General features: G+C 39.7%; 1 protein-coding gene and 1 long non-coding RNA gene across 9 annotated transcripts in view; one reads left to right on the top strand and one right to left on the bottom strand.

Annotated features, from left to right (window-relative positions):
• Positions 1–14,087, top strand: part of LOC117364309 — a 44,337-nt gene that overhangs the window by 29,233 nt on the left and 1,017 nt on the right. The window lies entirely within an intron of this gene.
• Positions 1–14,087, bottom strand: part of LMNTD1 (lamin tail domain containing 1) — a 475,792-nt gene that overhangs the window by 17,126 nt on the left and 444,579 nt on the right. For 4 of the 8 annotated variants that reach the window (XM_033953396.1, XM_033953395.1, XM_033953391.1 and 1 more), the window contains one exon: positions 6,388–6,556. The exons of 1 other annotated variant lie outside the window; for it this stretch is intronic. In XM_033953396.1, the coding sequence (XP_033809287.1) occupies positions 6,407–6,556 (150 nt within the window). In that variant the 3' untranslated portion in view covers positions 6,388–6,406. Of the gene's footprint in view, positions 1–6,387; positions 6,557–9,217; positions 9,342–14,087 lie in introns of those variants that run through there. 3 more of the 8 variants (XM_033953393.1, XM_033953394.1, XR_004540206.1) reach the window with 3 other exon arrangements.

Raw genomic sequence — 14,087 nt, forward strand, 5'->3', positions numbered from 1 at the left:
AACCATGGTTGTCTGGGCCACCGAGGGGCTATTCTTGCTTGAGTTTGACTAGCGTCTTGAGAATGAGAGGAATTGGTGGAAACACATAAAGGAATTTGGCTTTCCAATCTGGGAGAAAGGCATCTGCCTCTAGATGATGAGAGTATTGTCTGGAACAGAATTGAGACAATTTGTGATTGAGGAGTGGTGGATGCAAATAGGTCTACCTGAGGAGTCCCCCAAAGAGAATATCTGATGTAAGATTGCGGAGTTCAGCGTCCACTTGTGTGGCTGAAAAAATCTGCTGAGTTTGTCGACAAGAGTATTTTGCACTCCTTGAACATAGACAGCTTTTACAAATATGTTTTGAGCAATTACCCATTTCCAAATCTTCTTGGCCCTTTGATAGACAGTTAGAGAACCTGTACCTCCTTGCTTGTTTATGTAATACAACACAACTTGATTGTCTGTGTGTACTAGGAAGACTTAATTGGATATACTGTTTTGAAAAGTCTTCAGAGCATTGCTAATCACTCTGAACATAAAAATAGCCTTACTGGGTCAGACCAGAGGTCCATCAAGCACAGTAGCCCGTTCTCATGGTGGCCAATCCAGGTCAGTAGTACCTGGCCAAAACCCAAGGTGTACCAATATTCCATGCTACTGATACAGGGCAAGCAGTGGCTTCCCCCGTGTCTTTCTCAATAACAGACTATGAACTTTTTCTCCAGGAACTTGTCCAAACCTTTCTTAAAACCAGCTACGCTATCCACTCTTACCACTTTCTCTGAGTTCCAAAAGGTTGATATGGAGCTTCTGTGCTTGAGCAGACCGGTGTCCTTGTGTGTGAAGACCATCCAGGTGAGCTCCCCAAGCATAGTTGGATGAGCCTGTGGTCAGAACTTTCTGAGGTGGAGAGATTTGAAACAGCAGTCCTTTGGAAAGATTTGAGGAATTCATCCACCACTGAAGAGATTGATGAAGCGATGACATGACTAATTTTCTGTGAGAGTGGATCAAGAGCTTGAGACCATTGAGACGCCAGCGACCATTGAGCTGAGCTGGGTGGAGACCTTGCTTGCTGCCGGTAACAACTACAACAGTTATGGGGAGATGGGGGAGAATGCATTTAAGAGAACCCCTGCATTGGAGGGAGGGAGAGATGCTGGCGCCTGGGGCACTCTTCTCCTCACCCCCTTACTACACCATTGGTAGGAGGCATTCCTAGCATGGTCCCACACAGTTGCTGCACAGAAAAGTCTTATTTAGGACCCGATAAGGGCACCTGTATAAGTTGCACAAGTGACAATGTGTGGTTAAGTACTGTACAATATGCAGATCATATCTGTTTTCCCATAACCCGCCCAGTTCCTGCTCTACAACACCACATGCAGTTATTATATTAATTAGTGCACATTGTGATGTCAGCATAGTAACAGTTACCACACTTATGCACTAACAGTGCACATTAATTCATGGACTACCATATATACTCAAAAATAAACCCATCCAAATATATACTGAGATAAAAGAGGGGGAAAATGTTAACTCATATATAAGCCAAGGATTTATATTCCAGTTTTCCTTTCTTTTCCCTGCCCCTAGTGGTATCCTGTATTCCTCCCGTTCCCTCCCTTCCCTGGTGTACTTCCTCTTCTGCTGCTCGACCCTCCCTACAACCAGAAAAGCTTCTTCTCCACTTCCACCACCTCTCCTCCTGAAACTCCCCATTTCTGACCCACCAGTAGGGCCCTCTCAGGCCTACAGTACAGTCATGGTAATCTAATGGTGAGCTGGGACAGGAGAGATCCCCTCACACTCATGCTCCTGCTGTCTCTGTAACAAAAAAAAAAAAAGACTGTTGTGATTTCCAGAAGTCTCACAAGATTGCTGCTGGAGGTCATAGCAGTCATTTTAGGACTAGAGCTGGTGCAGGCAAGCTGGCCTATCTGTGTTGGCTTCAATCCCAAGAAGGCTGCTGTGACCTCCAACGACAATCTTGTGAGACTGCCATTGGAAATCGTAGGACTTTATACAACAGCATTGAGTATGTTTATGCATGTTTAAAAAACAATATGGAATTACTACATTTAGAGAAAACCCCAACTTTGTTCTCTAAAATTGAATCATTTTTCATAGTGATTTTCCACTTTAAATCCATGATCAATTTTTTTTTCTCTCCAGTGATACACCAAAGGAGCCTGTTGTTTATTACCCATTGTTAAACAGAATTTATGTTCTGTTAATTTTATAGGTCTATTCTTATTACTAGAAAAGGAGGTGCTACTCGGAGTGGTCAGTAGTAAAAGGACGCAGGGTCCATTGGCTAGATACCATCAAGAATGACACGGGAATGAACATCAAGCACTTGAAAGAAGCCGTGGAAACAGGGAAGCATGGCGACGATTGGCCTACAGAGTATTCAAGAGTTGAACACAACTGAATGGATAGTAGAAGCAGCAGTATTATTATTACACCCCAAATAGACTGACATAGACATTCTATAATATACACCACATGAAAGTTGTTACATGAAGTGTTACTTTTTGCATAAATATTTCACCCTTTCTAGGGATTAACCCACAGTGATTCCAATATTGTTGAAGAGCATCATTGACATCTTTCACATGCTGTATGCATATTTGTCTGATGTGTGTATTTTATTAGTCTATATTAACATTGAAATGAAAACATTTTTCCTAATGTTTTCCCTCTTCATAGATTTAAAATGGAGAATTATAGATCAGATTCCAGAAGGGTGGGAGGGCAGTCACTATGAAAAAAGATTAAATTTTAGCAACAAAGTTGGATTTTTTTGTCTAAACACAGTAATTCCAAATGGCTTATACTTAGACATAGAGTGGATGGCATTAGTTTATTCAATGGGACTCTGCAAGGATTGGTCATTTGAAATCAGCTGATAGAGGAGTATAAGTGTTGGGGGGGGAACATCACTTTGGGGGTACTAGCAAGCCTGAAAAGAATGGCAGCTTAACTGTGAACTCCTGCAAGGTTGTTTAAATTGATTGATAACATCAACTAGAATCAACACCAAAGAGAAACATTTTTGTGTCAAATTACCTGCAATGGCATCTGGAAAGAGAATTTAATGCTAGAAAAACAGACCCTGTGTCACCCACTAAGCAATCCAGCACTAAATCATATGACAATCATTCATAAGCAAACTTGGACAAAATTATATCTCTTAAAAATCTTCTAATGGATACCAAAGAAGATATTGAGGAAATCAAAGGCAATGTTGCAGCCATGAAATTGGATCTAACACAATTTCAGAATTGAGTTGATAATTTGGAGATCAAGCAAAAATCCACTGACAAAAGTATCAAAACACCACATCAGCCACATGACTCAATTAGAGAAGGATCTGGAACAGGCCAATAATCGAGCTCAAAAGCAAAACATTTGCATACTTGGCTTCCCCAAGGGTCAGGATCTGATTGAATTTTTAACTACCTTTATACCAACTTTACTGGACTTGAATTTTGATCAGCTGTTTGAAATTGAATAGACTCATCATATACCGTCACAGCAACTGGACAAGACCATTCATAGTCAAACTTCTTCAACTCAGTCAAACATTGGAAATAATGCAAAAATCTAAGAATTATTCTCCCAGAAAGCATGAAGGTAATAATATTTTATTCATATCTAAACAAGAACTCTGCGCATCTCCGGAAACAGCTCCTGGCCTACAGGCCTCATCTTATATAGCGCAATACCAGATTTAGCATGTGCTACCCAGTAAGACTGCATTCATGATTGCCAACTCTTGCCAGCTGCTGATATTCAGACAGAAAAACTGATGACAGCATCAAAGTGCTGATGTCACTCTACAGTATGTAAGATGTTTGTATACTCCAATATTCTTGTCAAGCTAATAATGAACATGAGCTAATAAAACAGATGTGGCAAGATCTGGACAACTGCAACAATCATGACACCAGTTTTTAGAAAATAGGTTTACAATAGGCACTTTTTTTGACTTCTCATATAAGCACCCTGTTATAAAATTGTAGATTATTGTGGGTGACTTGATATAAAGCAATGGAATTTTTGCTGTGTTTCTGTGCATTTTCCAAAATATTCTACATTGTTATTGTAAATTCCAGTTCTCAAAGGCTGCCAACAGGTCAGGTTTTCAGGGTATCCCTAATGAATGTGTGAAATAGATTTGCAGAGACTTCATTGTATGCAGATCTTTCTCATGCATATTTATTAAATATTTCCTGAAAACCTGACTTGTTAGTGGCCCAAGACCAAGGATATATTATGTGATAAAATCTAAGAACACCCCCCCCCCCACCAATGTATCATTGATGAAAAAGCTTCCTTGAATTTGATGAGAATAAATACTAAACTCAGCTTTCCAAAATGCATCATTTTAAGATGTAACTTCTTTGAAATTAGTCTATAGTGTTGGTTTTTTTAAAACTGTAAAGGCCTTTACTTCCCAACTAACCTCAGTGAAATCATCATCACCCCGATCCTTAAAGACCATCAAGGCCAACTGATCAACCTTTCAACTATAGACCCAATGCCTCAATCCCTCTATATGTCAAACTAATAGAAGGACTAGTAGCTAAACTCCTCACTACCTACCTAGAAAATCATAACATACTGCACCCCACACAATCTGGCTTCAGAACCAACTTCAGCACAGAGACATTACTAGGTTCCCTTATGGACACAGTTAGACAACACCTCAGCACTGGAAAAGAAATGCTTCTCATACAACTGGATCTAACTGCAGCATTTGACCTGGTAGACCATAACATACTACTGCAAATTTTAGATTCAATAGGTATCTCAGACAATGTATTCTCATGTTTTGAGGGTTTCCTAAAATCCAGAACATACAGAGTTAAATCAGATAAAGAAAAATCTGAACCTTGGTCCAACCCCTGTGGAGTACAAGAATCCCCTCTATCTCCTACTCTATTCAACCTATATACTGCCTCCCTCAGAACGTACATGGAAAAACTGGGCATAACCTCCTACAGTTATGCAGATGACTTCACTATCCTCATACCTTTTGATCAACCAAAGACCACCATAATAGACACTCTACACCGAACTCTGGAAACAGTAGCGAACTGGATGGAAGACCACAAACTGAAACTCAACCCAGACAAAACAAAATTCATCCTCCTCGAAAATAACAAAACCCCAACTATTACCAAAATAGAAATCAACTTGATCAATTACCCCATTCAAAACACCCTGAAACTACTAGGAGTGACAATAGACAGATGTTGCACCATGCAATCACAAATAAACAAAACAATTCAGAAATCTTTCGCTGTAATGAGGAACCTAAGACAAATACGCAAATTCTTCAAAAGAGCACAATTCTAACTCATAGTTCAATCCCTTATCCTAGGTATACTGGATTATTGCAACATCCTGTATCTCCCCTGCCCTGCAACAATGATCAAACAACTGCAAACAGTCCAAAATACAGCACTAAGACTCGTCTACTCCCTAAAAAAACACGACCACATTACTGAAACTTTCATGAGCTCACGCTAGCTTCCAATCCAGGAAAGAATACTATTTAAATTTTACTGCACACTATTTAAAACCATAAATGGGGACAGCCCAACCTACCTGAACAACCAACTCATCCATAATACCTCTACCAGACATAGAAAATCTCATACCCCATTCACACATCCGCCAATCAAAGAACAAAGAAGTTAAATGAAAAAAACTTTACGACGGCCTCCTAGCCACCCAAGCAGCAAAACTGGATAACCAAATCTCTAATCTGCTGATAACAACCATGGACTACAGGTTATTCAGAAAAGAAATAAAGACCATACTCTTCAAGAAATCCCTGATTAAGTCTTAACATCACGATTACCTCATTCCTCCTATCTTCTTTTTAACTCCCTGAGAATACCCGCCCTCTTCACTAGTCATGACCACCGATCTCTTCTTGTAACAGACCACTGTTCCCTTCTTGTTACAGACCAACCTTAAATCTTTTGTAATCCACCTTGAACTGCAAGGTAATGGCGGAATAGAAATCTCTAATGTAATGTAATAATATCTGTCACAGGACCCATTTTATTCCTATGGACTCTGCTACTGCATACACTAATATTTAGTTTAAAAACCAACATTTTTAAAGGATTTAAGCCCCCTGTTTTACAAAAACAGAGCACGGTTTTTAGCGCCGGACATGGCGGTAACAGCTCCAACACTTATGGGAATTCTATGAGCGTCAGAGCTGTTACCGCTGCAGCTGGTGCTATAAACCGTGCTACGATTTTGTAAAAGGAGGGGGAGTTAAGAATATAAACTTTAGTTAATTTATAAGTATCCCATTATATCTTTTTCCATTAATTCCATTTCCATTAATTATAATAATTTTAAAAGTCTGACCTGGATAATGGGTCCAACATCACCATGATGAATAAGGTGGAGGATGTGGCATCGGGGGCTGGAAGGAGAGGTTCTGCACTGAGTGTAATAATTCTAAAGCTCTTTTATGCTGCTCATATATTGGAAGAAAGGATCCTGGAATATAGATTTTCAGGGTTCCTTTTATACCCTGTTATACAAATATAATAATAAGATTAACACAAAATCATTTCTGACATGTTTTTGTTTATTACTGATCTTGTTATTCTGCAGTTCAGAAGTGGTGTCAAAATGGTACACAATAATTGTAATATAAGAAAGAGAAAGTAAAGAAAGAAAGAGAAAGGAGGCAATATATAGAGAAAAGAAAAATAGAAGAAAGGGACCCCCCCCCCCAATAAGCCTCAACTTAATTTATTCCACCATACAGTAGAACGGGTACAAGTGGATATATTTATCACTCTGTCAAAAATTACAAACACTAGGGGACACTCAATGAAGTTACAGGGAAATACTTTTAAAACCAATAGGAGGAAACATTTTTTTCACTCAGAGAATAGTTAAGCTCTAGAACGCATTGCCAGAGGTTGTGGTAAGAGTGGATAGCGTAGCTGGTTTTAAGAAGGGTTTGGACAATTTTGTGGAGGAAAAGTCAGTCTGTTATTGAGAAAGACATGGGGGAAGCTACTTCTTGCCCTGGATCGGTAGCATGGAATGTTGCTACTCCTTGGGTTTTGGCCAGGTTCTAGTGACCTGGATGGCCACCATGAGAATAGGCTACTGGGCTTGATGGACTGTTGGTCTGACCCAGTAAGGCTATTCTTATGTTCCTCAAATGCCTGCTGAAAAAAGACATTAACCTTGAGAGCTGACTTGAACTTTGACAGTGAGGTCTCAAATCAGAGATACTCGGGGACAGAATTCTATAAAAGGGGTGCAAGTATATAAAAAGATGAATCAAGTGTTGATACTGGTTGAGCTTGAGAAGATGGGGCGAATTAAAAGTAGTTTATCATTATAAGATCGTAAGGAAAGCGAAGAAGCCTTGGGGAAAGGGTACATTGAAGGATACAGGCAGGCCTACTCTCTTGAATTTAATCCTCTATCTAATAGACAAGCAGTGATATTCCAGATAAAATGACACATTTCAAGAGTTAGACACATATAAGGCTAGGTTTACTAGTGTGCACTATTAGTAAATAGGAGCCATTGCATAAAATTGGTCCAGTGGTAAATAACATTCACTTATGTATAGTAATGCATTCTAATTAATATACAGTAGCCATGGGGTAATTTAGTAACTGAGAGCATGTATCAATAGTACATACACACTTTTCTCTGTGAGGGAACATATGCACATATTTGTTTTGAAAATTACTCATGGGAATTTATATGCTTACGTTTACATTTGCTCTTTACTACACATAAATATTCTTGGTGTATTAAAGGCATTCACAAGCATTTTCAAATGATATGCATACATGCAAACCCCTTCCCTCCCTGGGAATGCCTCTGCTCAGTTAAGGCAAACTTTTTATTTATTTTTATTACACAATGTATATACTGCTCTATCTTATATTCTAGGTGGTATACAATAAACATTCATAATAAGTTTATGAGGGGGAGGTCCTGGCAGAGCAGCAGTCAATCGACATAAAGGCCAAAGGCTGTGATCCTTTCCTGCTTTTCTGTTCCTGGTCCTGGAGCAAACAGAAGATGCTGATGGTAGACAGATGTTGATGGATAAGAGATGTTAGATGGAAATGGTGGAGGAGAAAAGGGTGAGGCTAGATGGAAGGGGGAGAGAAAGGGGAGATGCTGGATGGAAGAGGGGAAGAAAGAGAAGAGAGATGGTTTGATGGAATGGGAAGAGGAGACACTTGATGGAATGGGAAGCGGTGAGAGAAAGGGAGTATGGCTGGATGGAATGAGGAGAGAGATTGGGGGAATGGCTGAATGAAAGGAGACGAAGAGATGCTGGATGGAAGTGATGACTGGCTGGAAGGGACTGGGAAGTTAGGGACTGGGGAATACGTGGAAGGAGAAAGGGAGAGCTGGGGTGGGGTACAGAGATGGAAATCTGTAAACATAGTAAAAAGATGGAAATTGAAAACTAGATAGTATGAATGAATGAAATCTTAACTACAAAGCAGAAAAATAAGTGGAAGAAATCTGAAAGGAAAAGATCAATTTTGGAGAAGGATATGGTGGATGAAGTGAAGGAAATGGGAGTAGAGAGAAAAATGACAAATGGATAGGAAATCCTGGCAAGAGTTAAGAGAAGACAGAGAAAAACAGAAGCCAGAGACTGAGATCAACACAATTAGAAAAATTAAATGACCAGACAACAAAGATGGTAAAAATTTCATTTTTAATTTAGAATAAAATAGTATGGCGGCTGTGTTAGTCCATTCTAAAGGTTAATAAATAAAAATAATATAAGAAATTGAAAATAAGGTGATATTGTTTTTATTGTACTAGCTTAATACATTTATGACTAACTTTAGGAGGCCAAAATCTTCTTCAGGTCAGGACAGTATAAATAGGTGCTGAAAATTTCTCAGTCCAACCAACCAACTTCCTAAATTCTGAATTATTTTGCCACTGTAGCTGAAAAGAGTGTTATCTTATTTTGTTAAATGCCAATTTGTATAAATGAAATTCTGTGCTTTTGACATTGTTTCAGATCATTGATTGAACCACATCCATCCTCTTTTGGTTGGACTAAGAACCTTTCAGCACCTCCTCATGTACCATTTGTTACAAATACAGACTTTTTCATACTAATTTTCACAAAAATAATGGGAAAGAGCAAGAAGTGGTTGAGGGTTTATTGTTTCGGGTTGCTCACCTTGAAGGTTGCACAGCAAGCAGTGGGGGTGGGGGAGAGGGGAACATCACAGTGAAGTTTGCCTAGGGTAGTGGTTCCTAACCCTATCCTGGAAGTCCACCAGCCAGTTAGGTTTTGAGATAGCCTTAATGAATATGGATGAGAAATTGTAATGACGAGTGAGGTGATTAAATTTGCAGATGACACTAAACTGTTCAAAGTTGTTAAAATGCATTTGGATTGTTTAAGTTTGTTTATTTAAATTTTGTTACCCCGCGTTTTCAAAGTTTTAAAGCGGCTAACATTCATAAAACATTTGAGTGGGGTAAAGACAATTAAGACAGAATAATAAAAAGTCATCAAATATTAAAATGACATCATTAAAAAAAACCCCAGAACAAAAACAGCAATGACAACAACAACTAAGCATTAAAACATACAACTCTACTGGTACAAAAAGGAGGGGGGAAGAACTACAATATTTTTGAAAGGATAAAACAAAAGGTAGGGTGGACACAGCAGATTTTTCTGAGCAGAAAGGCTGTTCAGAAGAAAATTCTACTATTTGGTTAAAAGAGAACATACTTAAAAGGACTGTTGCGTTGCAAAAGCATCTTCAAAGAGCGTGGAGGGGCATAATCGAAAGGGACGTCTAAGTCCGTTTGCATCCAACTCGCAAGTCATTCAAAGTAAAAACACAGCCTAAGACACATTTTCGAAAAATACGTCCAAAATTTTTTTGTTTCAAAAATCATCTAATTATATGTCCTGCCAATCTGATCGTCCAAGTCGCTAAAGCGTCCATCTTTATACCACATTTCCGTCCAACTTTTCGTCCAAGTCCAAAACTCCTAGAACAAGCCCTGTTGGACGTGGGAGGGGTCTGCAAAGTGATGGACTGAACACCCAGACATGCCACCTAAATAGTGGGGTATCTTACAGGGCACTGCTGTGAACTTCACAAAAAGGTGCCATGGCTTCTGCTCTCTACAGCTCCCTTATAGGTGACGGTGAGCCCCCCCAAACCACCTCCAGAATCCCCTAGACCCACTTATCTACCACCCCAATAGCCCTTATGGCTACAGGAGCCACTTATATGCCAGTAAAAAAGGGTTTTGGGAGTGTATAGGGAAGTGCACATGTTTAAGTATCAATGCAGTGATTACAGGGGCTTATGGGCATGGGTCCTCCTCTCTATGGGTCCCTAACCCATCCCCAAAATGACTTAAGCCGCCTCTGTGCTGGACGACTAGGCTTTCCTATGCCAGGCAGCCAAGTGATGATGGTCTGGAGACTGAGTTTTAAAGGTGTGATTAATATTTTTATGGGGGTGGGGGGAGGGGTCGGTTATCACTGGAGTAGTGTGTGGGGGTCTGTTTTATGTGTTTGCAGTGCTTATCAGATGACTTTAGGTGGGTTTTTGTGACTCAGACCATGTCTAAGTCACAACGTTCAAGTTCCTTCGATTCCAGCCTGTATAACTTTCGGTTATACATGCTGTATGACTAAGTTTAAGCCGGCCCATATCCCGCCCTCGACACTCCTCCCGAAATGCCCCGTTTAGCTTTGGTCATTTTTCGGCACTATGAAGGTCTAGGTCGTTTAGAAATACGTCCAAAACCCATTTTTAGTATTGGCACTTGGACATATTTGGGAAATGTTCGTTCAAGTGCCGACTTATGCTGGTTTTTGGATGTTTTTCTCTTTCAATTATGAGGTTTTAAGCTTGATTTAAATTTGTCTAATGAATTAATTTCTCGAGTATAAGCTGGTGCTGAGTTCCATAATGTGGGTGCGGTGACAGAGAAAATACAATTTCTCATAGTATTAATAACCCTTAATGATGGGATTATAAATAAGTTCTGGTAAGATGAACGGAGTGTACGATGGGTGGAGTGGGGTATAAGGAATCTATTAATGAATTCTGGTTGCCCGGTTTGTCTAGTTTTAAAAGCCAATAATATTATTTTATAAGTGATACAATATGAGATTGGGAGCCAATGGGATTTAATCAGTAAAGGTGTTACGTGATCGAATTTTTTTGCATTATAGATTATTTTTTTGGCTGTATTCTGAATTAACTGAAGGCGTCTGACTTCTATTTTTGTAATTCTGTTATAAAGAGCGTTGACATAGTCCAGACAGGAGATGACTAGTGAGTGGATAAGGACGTTGAGAGATGCTTGATCTAGAAACTTAGTGAGAACATATCATTCATAAACGGAACAAGCATTTTTGTACCACTGAACTAATTTGATCATGAGATGAAAGTGTATCATTTAGGATAATTCCCAGAAGTTAATAGTGCTTACAGATTGGATGGGTGTGGATCTAAATTCTATAGGTGAAAGCAGTGCTTGACCCTTTTTGAGAGGGAAGACCATAGATTTAGTTTTTTTTATATTAAGTGAAAGCATGTTGGAATTAAGCCACCTACTTATTTTTTCCAACTTTTGGTTGATAACTGATATGTCATTGGGTTCATTCAAATCGATTGGATGGGTTAGCTGTATATCATCAGCATAAGTGAAGACAGTAAAGCCAATCGATTATCCAAGAGTGATCAGAGGAGCTAGAAAGATACTAAAGAGTAGGGGAGATAAGATAGACCCTTGGGGAATATCAAAATTATTAGGAAACCTGTCTGAAGAAGATCCATTGACTGAAACTGTAGATGAGCGATCTTTGAAATATGAAATAAACCAATCCAACACTTGTTCTGTTATACCTATTTCTTGTAAATGGTTGATAAGCAGTTTATGATATATAGTGTCGAAGGCTGAGGGCAAGTCCAGTGAAATTAGAACTACTGAGTTATGTAATGTAATGTAATTTATTTCTTATATACCGCTACATCCGTTAGGTTCTAAGCGGTTTACAGAAAATATACATTAAGATTAGAAATAAGAAAGGTACTTGAAAAATTCCCTTACTGTCCCGAAGGCTCACAATCTAACTAAAGTACCTGGAGGGTAATAGAGAAGTGAAAAGTAGAGTTAGAGGAAAAATAAAAATAAAATAAACATTTTAACAAGACAGCATTGATCTAAATACTTTGGAAGGTAGAAGAGAGGAGAGAAAGGAATAGAAGCATGATGAAGTGATGAAGTGGAGCAAGTAAGTGTAGGAGGAGCGATTGACGTTTCCAGAAAGGGCTTCTTCAGGGAAGAGACTTGGCCGACAGTCCCAGGATGCCTATGTCTCCTCCCCTGAGATGTTCTCCCATCCATGCATTCCCTCCCAGACACACTGCCCGTGCCCCAGCCGCTCCAAGGAGGCTGCCCCAGATGAGGCCCACGGTGAATGCAGGATTCTCTCCTCTGCGGGAAAGCCGCCCGGAGCCGACAGTCGATCTTCTTAGCGGATTGCAGGGGGGGAAGAGTTCACACTCTTGGTAGTATCGGGTCTGTGTGGTCCAAATGATATATGATGTTAGTAACCAGTCCGATAAGTGATAATTCAGTGGAGTGGTGTTTTCGAAAGCCAGTTTGGTTAGGGTTAAGTACATTAGTACTTTCCACAAAGTCAGAAATTTGGGAAAACACGATCTTTTTGTCAAAACACAGAATTTTGTTTCTGCAAATTGGCACTTAGAAAAATAGAAAACACTCTTTTCAGCTATAGTGGCAAAATAATGCTCAGAGGGGCATAATTAATAGAACGTATGGATACATGTGTATGTCGTCGCGGCTGGACGTCTTTAAAAAAGTAGCGATAATCAAAATATGTCCAACTGGTTCGATTATACGTTCGATATATGTCCCGCATACAAACGTCCAGAAGTGGAATAGATAAACTTATTATTATGACAGATGTGGCTTTGCAAATGATTACAAGGAATTGGAAGCAATGGGATCGGTTAAATATGTTGTTATGGTGGGAGACTCTGCATGTATTACCGATATGAGAAAATGTTAGCAGAAAAAATGAGTCACAAAAATTCATAGGAATCTGGGGTTCATTAGATTCTTCAGCTTTAATAGTATAGTGAACCTGCCAAATTAAAGATTTCATATTTTACATACAAATCCAGAGGGGTGGGGGGGTAGGGGATTGTTTATTTGTATTTCATGTATAGTACATAAGTGCTTTTAAGGAATGTTATTGATGGATAATTTGTTACACTTTCTGTATTAAGTTCTTATAAAACCAATAAACAATTTAAAAAATAAACAGAAGCGGAATAGACATGCGACCAAATATCGGAACACGTTTGCGAAGACGTCCAAAGTATTTTCCTTTGTACGATTATACGACCCCCTAGTCATATATGCTTGGCCATCCATTTGTCCTGGTACATGTCCTAGTGATGTCACACGTTATCACACAGTCTTCAACAACGTCCTATATGCCCATATATAAACCTACACATGGAAATGCAACCTTGCGGGTGTAGTAGTCGTGGTACGAGGAGCTAGGAGGGTTTTAGGAGTTAGTTGGAGGAGAGTTAATTAGATCAATTTCTGAATGGCATTGAGTGATTGGAGAGTGATTCTGTGAGTGGTAGTGTGAGAGAAAGTGAGAGACTGTAAGGGTGACAGACAGGAGAGACTGTGAGAGTGAAAGACTGTGCAGCGAGGAAGGGTGTAATAGGAAAAGTGTGTGACCACCAGAATGAGTCTGTGAGAGCCTGTATGAGTGAGTGGGTATGATGGTGTAGAGAAGGGAGCCAAATTACTCCCTAGGGAAGACGGAGTCCCTAGTAGAGCTGTGCCTCTGATATGAGGCTAGGGTGTTTGGCCACCACATAGCGTCGCCATGAGGGCCTGGTCAAGGATCCGTGACACCCTGCTTAGGTGAGAATCACCCAGTACCCATCACTAGGCTGGCTCAAAAGCTGTCACCTATTGGCTCCCCCCTCCTTCTTGCAAGGAGCCTCTTGGCTATTGTG

The sequence above is a fragment of the Geotrypetes seraphini genome, chromosome 7, assembly GCF_902459505.1.
Source record: "Geotrypetes seraphini chromosome 7, aGeoSer1.1, whole genome shotgun sequence".
Lineage (NCBI taxonomy): Eukaryota > Metazoa > Chordata > Amphibia > Gymnophiona > Dermophiidae > Geotrypetes > Geotrypetes seraphini.